Here is a 10533-nt window from a genome sequence, read left to right as displayed (position 1 = left end):
ATTCACTATACAGCTGTGAAAAGCTCTTGCGTTAATTGCCTACAAAATAATGCTTTCATATTAATCATTATATATTATATGCATCTGAAATGACAGTTTAATCCATGGAAATTGTTACAGTGTGATCTATTTTCATGCAAAAAGTCTAGAAATAGAGAGATACTTATCAGCAATAAGCAAATTACTCTGCTATGAAATGCTTGTTCAAACTCACTTACATACCGAGAGGCTTCAACAGCATTTACAACTCATTTTATTAGTGCCATTCAGAATCACTTAATATTAATTACTCAGGAGTCAGGTTGAGACATTATCCCAAGTACACATCTTAAAGATTTCACTAATCATTTCACTGAACCAACAAAAAAACAAAAAAGAAGAGCAAAAGCATTGAGGCTCAGCATAGACTTCACATACCATCCCATCAAATGAGCCTATTTAAAACTATTGTCAACTCAACACTCCTATCCCAAACCCTTAACAAATGGCTCAAGAGCTCCATGAGGGCCACAGGAGGCCTCTTTTATATTTCCTAATGTTAATAACATTACGGGACAATGTGGAGGATTTTGACCAATATCTTTCAGATCTAGGGGTCACTGTCAACACTGCGCTGGTAGACCTGCAGCCATGACCCCATGCAAAAGCTGATGTGAATGAAAGACAGGCTTCAGTAAGAACAGTGGCTTTCTGTGTAATGACAGACAGAAGTAGAGCGGAACTGCGCACATGGCTGCATGACCCACCACTCCAAACCGAGGCGGTTGCAGTGACGAATGCTCAGCCACATGACGCACACACTGCCAGTGACTTCTTTTGGCAAATACAGAAGGTCAATATTGATATGTCACACGGAGCTGCTTTGTAAATATCACCAGACTTGGACATGTATCCACATGTCACTATGAACACTGGCTTGTAATTCCTTATATATATATATATATATATATGCGTGTGTGTGTGTGTGTGTGTGTGTGTAAAGAAGAGCATGTAAGAATTAAACATTTTGAGTGTATTACAGTACAGCAGCAGTATGCACGCAGCATTCATTACAAACTGCTTTTCCTGTGGTCAGCGTGGGAACAGACAGACTCCTGGCCTGCTCCTCTCGAACACAGTGACATTTACCTGTTCCTGATTCAATCCTCTTCTTTCCCAGGAGAGAGTAATGGATGGGGCCTGTTTATGAAGCCGCTGCCACCTGCATGATCAATCAAGTCATGCAGAGACGTGTGGGCCTTAAAAGTGGGCCATTTAATGTTCTGAGAAAATTAACTTCTGCTTTAAATAGGGTTTCTGCAGGACCTTTTTTAAGACCTGAACACATAATTAATACCATATGAGCGGGGTAGGGCAATGTCTATAGTGCCATATAAAGTAACATAAAATTACTGTAAAAAGCATAATTTACAGTTCAGTTACAAAAACGTTTTATAAAATACATTTTAGCCATTTAAAGTCAAAAGTATTAATATATTAATAAAAAATGGGGGGGGAGGGTAAGCAAAAACAGGAAATATGGTGTCTAAAACTTAATCTCATGAACTGTTTTATAAAATCAAATCACATTTATAATAATGCTTGCTTTAGGAGAAAAAAAAACGTCACTTTTCATGTGATTGTAGCTATATGAAATTATATAAATATAAATGTTCTTCCCCCTCTTAAATTGTGATCATTCTAAATGCACTGATTAATGCATGCAGTGAAAGAACGCACACTAGTCTAACCTACAAGACTTCATTACATTACATCACAAAAATGCTGTATTGAAAATGATCATTCATACTGCCAGCAGGTGGAGCGTTTGGTAGAGTATAACTGTTTCCCTGGTAACAGCAGAACAGCACTGGACTTTGAATGTGCAGCGCTCATGTTTATTCAATGAAATAATAACATCAGCCTTTTGAAGTTTAATCGTCACATTCAGCCGCTATTCTGGTCTTTCATACCCACATTTAAGACCTCTTGAAATCATACTTGAAATCACTTTTTTTAGGCCTTAAGTTTGATAAAACAAAATGTAAGACTTTTTAAGAGCCCCCGGAAACCGGGTTTATCTTTGTAGCCAGTCAATTTAAGTCAATTTAAAGATGTAATGGTAATGGCAAAATGTAAAAAATAAAAAAAATAAAAAAAAAAGTAAACATAGGACAAAGGATGTAATAGGACAAAAAAAATTTAAATTAGTAAAAAAAAACAATTATATATATATATATATATATATATATATATATACAGAAACCATATTTCTGAATTATGGATCTACCATGTAATATAAATTATATTGCTATGTCACCTAATCATTAAAGAGTTGAGACTGAATTTTGAAGGCATAATAGTTGCATTTTAAAAATTGAATGCCTACATCAAGAGCCAGGAAAATTGTTTTTTTTATTATATTTATCAAGGTTGTAAATTTGATGAGATGATTTAGTGCCATCTACTGTTAAATTAAAGAACTACAAAACAGTATGTGTATTTTAAGGCAATAAACGATTTTGCAGTAAATATCTACAAACTCCTTGCTTTATATAGTGTGCAAGATTCCCAGCATAGTCTTTCAAACCACACTATAGAAGTGAAAGAGAGTCCACTTCATAGATGAATCTGCTGATTGATGGTCACAAGAAAGTGAGTTTCCACGGTGTACTGATACAAAGACATCATCTTTTCCTCTTAGCTTCAAATCTATAGACAGCTGGAGCAGTTTCGGTCTCCTCACAGACTTTCACTTTCTTAACTTTATCCTGTCAGAGATAAAAGCACAACTCAGATGTCACACAAAAATGAAAACCAATTCTGAAATCACCACCAACAAACACTTCATCATAAGATAAGGTTCTTAAAAACAAGATCATTGGTAAATCCATGCATTACTAAATTGAAATGATTATAAAAAGTACTGAAGTGCCCATGTTTAAGGGGTTTATGTGAAATGTAGAAGAATTCACTTACTTGCAGATCTTTTCTAGTCTGGATCTTTTGGCTAATGACAAACATATTTTTTTCTCTGTCAATACGCTGTGAAAGCCTCAGATATTGAAGTTCCCTCTGCTTTGCAAGTTTCTGAGAAAGGGGATTCAACATGTTAGAAAATGACAAGTATGAGAAATGGTACAATAAATGCAGAGAAGTTAGTGTTAAAATGTGATTTACACCAGGATCTGCATTTTCATGGGTCTAAAAATTATTAGATAATCATAATTATGAATAATTTAGATAATAATAAGTTTAATAATAAGTCGTCATGACTACTATTTATACAATTATTAAATTAGTGTAAAATATATTAATTCTTATTAAAAATGGGTAAATGAATGAAGAAATGATTCAACAGTGCAGTGTACACACTAAAATACTTAGGTTACATAGGTTATACAAAGAATGCTATACAGTGGCTAAATTACTTTTATTCTCTGAGGATCCACTGCTCCCACAATGCTTTTCTTTTCCAGGGTCTCTATTGTAGGTCTGTTATATGCTCGTCCCACCAATTCAGGTACTGTGTTGAGGTGTGTGGCCAGATCAAAGCCCTCCACTAGGATAAATAAAAAAATATATATAAAAAAAAAAATAAATTTTAAAGTATAAAAATGAAATAAGCAAGCAAACAATAAATTACGTCTACATAACAAAGGGGTCTGCAGCAATACTGCAAGTGGTCCACCAAGTATCACTTGATCTCAAACTTTTATTCAAATATTCATAAACTTACAATCATGCAGTATTAAAAGAGCAGGTCATATGCTATCCTAGGGGTGGGCGATATCTCGATATTTAAAATATATCGAGATATTTTTTTAAACACGATAAGGATTTTGACATATCGTATATATCGATATATTGTTTATATTCTGATTCCGCCACTTTGCTTGTTTGCCTTCCCTGTGCTGTGCTCGCCCCCCGCCTCCTTGCTTTTGTCCCCTCTCACCTCGCGTGTAGAGAACTAGTCAAAAAAAAAAAAAGACAACTGGCTCCATTATATGGAGATACTTCAGTTTTAAGACGTAGGGCGAACGGCAGGCAGATGTCTACTGTAGGGCCCAATGAAACGCGGACGGAATCGCGGAATCCAGTCATAAAAATGGAATTGACAGTTTAACGCGGAATGTCACGGAATTGGTCAAATTTTAAATGAATTAATCAAAAGTCGGTCATGCACTTACATCAAATCGCGAAATGGACTAATATCTGCAAATATTAACCCGGAAAAGTCTATTTAAATATGAATCCTGCATGTTCTGCGTGTCTGTGTCAACGAATGGAGCAGAAGCGCGTCTTCATTCATTAAACACGGAAGCTCGCATAACGCTCGCGCTGATTACATTGTCTTTCCTCTCTCTAAATAAAGACGTGAACACATGAGGAACATCTCCAGAACTGCACTGAGAGTCACTTCATGAGCATCTGACCGTTTGATTTGAGTAAGACTAGCTCATATCACATCATAGACTGTGGTATCACATATGCCGCGTTTCCACCGAAATTACCCGGAACATTTGTACCAGGAACTTTTTTTCCCAGGAACTTTTTTTCCCCCAGACCTGTTGCTTTCTGCGTTTCCACCGCGGTGTAAAGTACCGGGTAGATTAGGCAAATAGACTGGTGACGTAGGTCTGCGCGCGTTTCTCAATACAAAGTACCGCTGATAAAAATAAAAATAAAAAAAGTACGCTGATTTTGGACGTGCATCCTCGGTAGTTGGTTCAGACTTTGTGCATTCGTCTCAGGAGTGTGATATCCGCGACGACGCAAGTCCGGTAAATCTATAAACAGCAGCGTACTTGATAACTTCAGTCTGGTCGTCATGGCTACTGCAATTTTCCTTACTGTATATTTACAATAAAACGAAATATGATATCAAATACCACTGCCTCCTTTCGTTTTCATTTAAGCATAATAACAGCTGCAGAAATGTACTTAGTTCAGGGAAATGTGTATATGCAGCCATTACAATGAAACGAAATATTATATAAATTTGCCTTTTTTATTTTCATTTTAACATATAGATAAATTGAATACAGACCAAAGAAAACCTGTTAGATTTACCCCGCAGCTGAATTATATGTTATGTTTAACCACTAAAGACACATCAGAGCCAGCGGCACATATCAGAAGATCTATCCGAGGGGAGGCTGCTTCTCGGCGGATACATGAGGACTGAGCTTCCGCTGATCGAGTGGAGCTCACCGTCTACGAGATCGGCGAAACACATTTTTTAAATAGGCATGATCTTTATAAATAAACCATAGATTTGAGTTTTAAACAACTACTTCTCGCCTGAAATACTTTTAAAATTACATTTCATGACACAATAACAGTAATATTTGAAAATTATCCGAATAAATGGTGGTTGAACTCAACCAATGCTGCGTGAACTCAGATTGCTTTGGCTACTGCAATTTTCCCCTCAGTATATTTACAATAAAACGAAATAGGATATAAAATACCACTGCCTCCTTTCATTTTCATTTAAACATAATAACAGCTGTAGAAATGTACTTAGTTCAGGGATAAGTGTAACGTTATATACAGCCATTACAATGAAAGAAATATTATATAGACTTGCCTTTTTATTTTCATTTTAACATATAGATAAATTGAATACAGACCAAAGAAAACCTGTTAGATTTACCCCGCAGCTGAATTATATTTTATGTTTAACCACTAAAGACACATCAGAGCCAGCGGCACATATCAGAAAGTCTATCCCAGGAGAGGCTGCTCTCTGCGGATACATGAGGACTGAGCTCCCGCTGATCGAGTGGAGCTCACCGTCTACGAGATCGGCGAAACACATTTTTAAATAGGCGCTGTCTTTATAAATAAACAACAGATTTGAGTTTCAAACAACTACATTCTCGCCTGAAATACTTTTAAAATTACATTTCATGACACAATAACAGTAATATTTTGAAAATGTTGATCCGAATAAATGGTGGTTGAACTCAACCAATGCTGCGTGAACTCAACCAATCAGAATGTTTAGCGCCAAAGTCCCGCCCCCGAAAGTTCCTGAACTTTAAAAAAGTACCACCTCGCCAGCAGGGACTTTCTGGGGGGCATTTTTTTACCCGGAACTTTTATTTAGTTCCTGGTTCCTGCGGTGGAAACACACCAAGTACCGGACCAAGTCCCTAGTTCCTGGGTAAAGTTCCTGCGGTGGAAACGCGGCTATACACAGAACTGTAAAGGTAAACCCGTCAAAATAAAAGTATTTGACAGAAATCTATTACTATTGTACAGCAGAATGTAGATAGCCCACTACTACTACTATTAAAATGAAACGAACATAATTTTATAAGGAATAATCACACAACATTTCTCCCATGTTTTATTTTTAATAGTAAATCCCCTTTAAATAATTAAAAGATAAATTAAATGAATGTTTTATGCCTTCATTTGATAATCAGTAAAATGTAAATACACAGAATTTCTGAAGGGAAAAAAACATTTCACATAAGGCTATTTTAAGAATTGTTTTTAACTAATTAAGTTGTTTTTATGCATTTATGCACACAGAATTAGGTAACAATAAAACATATGGTGAAGAAAAAAATAAAATGTTTCATAGGCCCCTTAACATGTAATATTTGCCATATTTGTTTTTGCAGTAGTTTTTTGGGGGTTATTTTTCCTGTAAAGATATCGAGATATATATCGTATATCGAGATATAGCAAAATATATCGAGATATATTTTTTGCTCCATATCGCCCAGCCCTATGCTATCCTAATTTTGTGTTGTAGCAACTACAACAGGTTTAAATGCATCTAAGTTCAGAAAACCAGCCAGATTATAGAAGCAGTCCTTATTAAAGCTGCAGTTGGTAACTTTTGTAAAAATATATTTTTTACATATTTGTTAAACCTGTAATTATGTCCTGACAGTAGAATATGAGACAGATAATCTGTGAAAAAAATCAAGCTCCTCTGGCTCCTCCCAGTGGTCCTATTGCCATTTGCAGAAAGCCATCCGCTCCCGGTAAGAAACAACCAATCAGAGCTGCGGTCCGTAACTTTGTTTGTGTTCAAAATGTAGAAAAAATTATATAATAAGCGAGTACACCATGAATCCATTTTCCAAACCGTGTTTTTAGCTTGTCCTGAATCATTAGGGTACACCTATAATAAGTGTTTATATTGTGACTATTTTAGATTGCTTCGGGGGTACCGCGGCGGATTAACCCAGTACCTTTGTGATTCTTCATAGACATAAACAGAGAGAAGTAGTTCCGGCTACGATGTTCTTCCGCAAGCAGTTCTGTTTATTAACCGCTAGAGCGTCAAAAGTTACCGACTGCAGCTTTAAGTCCTAATTTTTATTACTAAAATTACATGCAAACAAAAGGTTTGAATCGTATTTCTGTGGTATCCTTGAACACAGCGTCTTCTCAACATGATGTGAAGTAAACAAACTAACTAGCGGAAGTGTTTGTGGGCAAGTCAGAGTGTTCCTATTTAGCGGGCAGGCGGGATTATGCAAATATGTTACCTAGTGATGCATACCTGTAACAAGCAAAAATATGACGAATCATTAAGGCGATTAAGAAACGACTCTCTCATTTAAAAGACAATATCTTTATTTATCATGCACTTTTTTGATGAACAACTTTGCATAATGTTTTCATTTAAGGATAGCTACTTTATAAACTGCAAAAGAGATATTTTTTCAAAAACCCATTTGGCCTGCTCTTTAACTTCACATAAAGCTAAAGTTAAGTAGCTAGAGGCAAATGTTTTGTATCGAACCACATAAAAAAAAAATGTCAAATTAAAATGTAAATTACATCAATAAATCTTATTTTACTGGCATAGCAATGTAAGGCGCATAAGGTGTATAAATAAATATATTAATATGATACTATCTGATTATAAGGTAGGTTTACACTATGTAATAGGTGTAGCTATGCAATATTACGGTACCTTCTTTTTTTGAGTCCACATAAAAAACATGCTTATTTTTCTTTTCTTCATCAACATCAAGAAGGTGGAGCTCTGACTTCATCCTTTCGATTTTCTGAAAAATAAAAACATTTAAGCCATTATTCTCCACTTTAAGGGGTGAAGCCACAAATAAACAGATACATAAGAAGAATCAGCCCCACCTTCATCTCCGACACTCGCTTCATTTCCACATATCTGATGTCCTGGGTCCTCATCACCTTCTTCTGCTCCTCTGTCATGGTTTCGTCTTTTGGTTTGATCACGTGAACTCCATCCTGAACAGTAGCAGAATGATCAGAGGATTCACAAACCTCGTTGCTCCCATTTCAGGCTAAGATAGTTGAATGCAGTAGCAGTTCTAAGAGGGGACAAACCTTTAAATGGTTGTGTATCATTTTAAAGTGAAATTCGTCCGGGTTCTTATCCATTGCCTTCTTGCGCAAGGCCGTGAGGGTCTTCTGTTTCCGATGGTAGTCACTGTATTACAAATAACATGTTGTACACAGCGGATTGTAAATCATAAGTGAAGTATTTCAACTATATTCCAATGTCAAACCAATCTGAAGTAAAACTATAATGGCCTTCATCTTATAAAGTGATCAGTTACATCCAAACTCATTGTTATTATCCTGTACCAGTATATTATATTTACTACTATCCTGATTAGGACCTCTTATATTCACTACTCTCTTTACTAAGGCTCTCAAAAGACACACACAGAGACACATATCTATATTTTTACATACTTATAGTGGACATCAAAATTAGAATAACCTACAATTTCCTAAATTTCAAGGTCACTGCTTAGTCCTATTTGAAGTTATCCAAATAGGAGCAGAAGGGCTTTTTTTAAAAGCATATTTAATAAATGAATTGTATTCTGCAGCAAGTGGCATGGTTTGAGGGATGTTTTCTGAAGATACAAGGCAGGGTGAATGCAAACGTTTATCAGAACGTCCTTCAGCAAGATGCAGTACTTTCCCTGCAAGCATCTCCCAATCATCCAGCAATTTTCATGCAGGATTATGTCCCCGTCACACCTCAAAACAGGTAAAGCACAAAGCAGTTGCTTGAAGCTAATAACACTGAAATAATGAAATGGCCGGGCCAGAGTCCTGAGCTAAACCCAAATTAAAATCTCCGTTAAAATCCTTGGAAGCAAAGTTATTGCTAAGAAACCCAGTACAGTTACCAAAATATTGACTGGAAAAAGAGTGGACCAAAATCACACCAGCGAGCGCAGTCGCAGAAACTAGTGATGCCCAACGGCTGCAGATGTGCTCAAGTCACTCAAAGCAAGGGCTTCTACACTTCCTACTAATTTCTGACATCTGTAACCCTCCAAACTTTGAGTTATAATCTGTTTTCTAATTTCCTATCACTGTGTTTTCCACAAATTAAGTTGTTGTTTTAAATGCCTTGGTTATTTTGTCAGACATTACTATAACAGTTGAATACCCATAGCTAATATTCCTTAAAATTTTGAGCAATGAAAATTAACAATATTTCAACAACAAAAAAATCAAGTATTTACAGATTGCTCTCTAACTGTATTATATATACTCATTTTATTTCAAATGTGTTATTTTCGATAAATGTATTTCGTGTTTTATAAAACTTTTCATTGACATATCTTATGGGAGAGCATCCAAATCAGTAAACATAAAACTATAAAAACAATAATTAAGTTGTGTTATTTCTTACTCTGCACGAAGTTTGTAATCCTTCTTCTTCTCCAGTAGTCCCAAATGTTTCCTGAAACCGAGCTGAGATGGTAGAAAAGTCACGTTAACAAACAAGAAATGCGAAAGTTAAACCTTCTCATTCACTGTTAGGGAAAGCTAAAGTAACGTTAGCCATCGGATATCAGTAAAACTCGCTTTAAACGTTACCTGGTTAATTTGCCACCATAACTACATACGTACATTAATCTGTCAGATTAAATATAATAATAATACACTGTTACATACACTGTTTCAACAGTCTATGAGTCCTTTTACAACAAAAGCTATTTAGCAAGGCAGCACGCGAGTTACCCAGTACGTTATGTTTAATCTTACCTGTGATCGCTCTTTGTGGTCTCGTTGTTTAGATTTCAAGGCTTTTCGAAAGGAAGACATGGCTGTAATATCTAAAAAAATCAAATCCAGTTGTGAATGATGGGAGAAAAAACCTAGACACGAACTAGGTACACGGCACAATCTCGAATGTATGGTTCTTAACTCACGTGGATACGATGGTACACACTAGCGTGTTATTTCTCGGCAGCAGATTCGCGGGTAAGATTTTTCCTTTTCAACCTGATCAAGCACAATATTTATTATTATATGTAATAGAAGTAAAAAATAAATAAATAAATATATATATATATATATATATATATATATAAAATGTAGAGATAACGAAAGTTATTCATAAATGGTTTACTTGAATTATTAAAAAATATATAAGTCTGCAGTAGCCTATAAATTCCTCAGTATTAATTTAACAGAGTAACGCGAAAACTGAACAACAATATAGTTATTTACGCTGTATGCCTACTTTTAATGTAAAATAAATGTTGCTCGACATTTGTCGACAGCAGA

The 10533-nt window shown here is 35.6% G+C and overlaps 1 protein-coding gene across 1 annotated transcript; it reads right to left on the bottom strand.

Moving 5' to 3' along the window:
- Window positions 1–2375: 2375 nt before the first annotated feature.
- Window positions 2376–10137, bottom strand: LOC113085622 (probable U3 small nucleolar RNA-associated protein 11). The gene is made up of 8 exons (XM_026255219.1): window positions 10009–10137; window positions 9653–9714; window positions 8323–8425; window positions 8110–8223; window positions 7928–8021; window positions 3411–3541; window positions 2959–3069; window positions 2376–2750 (listed from the first exon to the last, which is right to left on the bottom strand). The coding sequence occupies exons 1-8, from the start codon at window positions 10066–10068 to the stop codon at window positions 2667–2669; spliced, it is 759 nt and encodes a 252-aa protein (XP_026111004.1). The 5' UTR covers window positions 10069–10137; the 3' UTR covers window positions 2376–2666.
- Between the last annotated feature and the right edge of the window lie 396 nt (window positions 10138–10533).

The sequence above is a fragment of the Carassius auratus genome, unplaced genomic scaffold (assembly GCF_003368295.1).
Source record: "Carassius auratus strain Wakin unplaced genomic scaffold, ASM336829v1 scaf_tig00042130, whole genome shotgun sequence".
Classification (NCBI taxonomy): Eukaryota; Metazoa; Chordata; class Actinopteri; order Cypriniformes; family Cyprinidae; genus Carassius; species Carassius auratus.
This window is presented reverse-complemented; position numbering and strand designations above follow the sequence as displayed.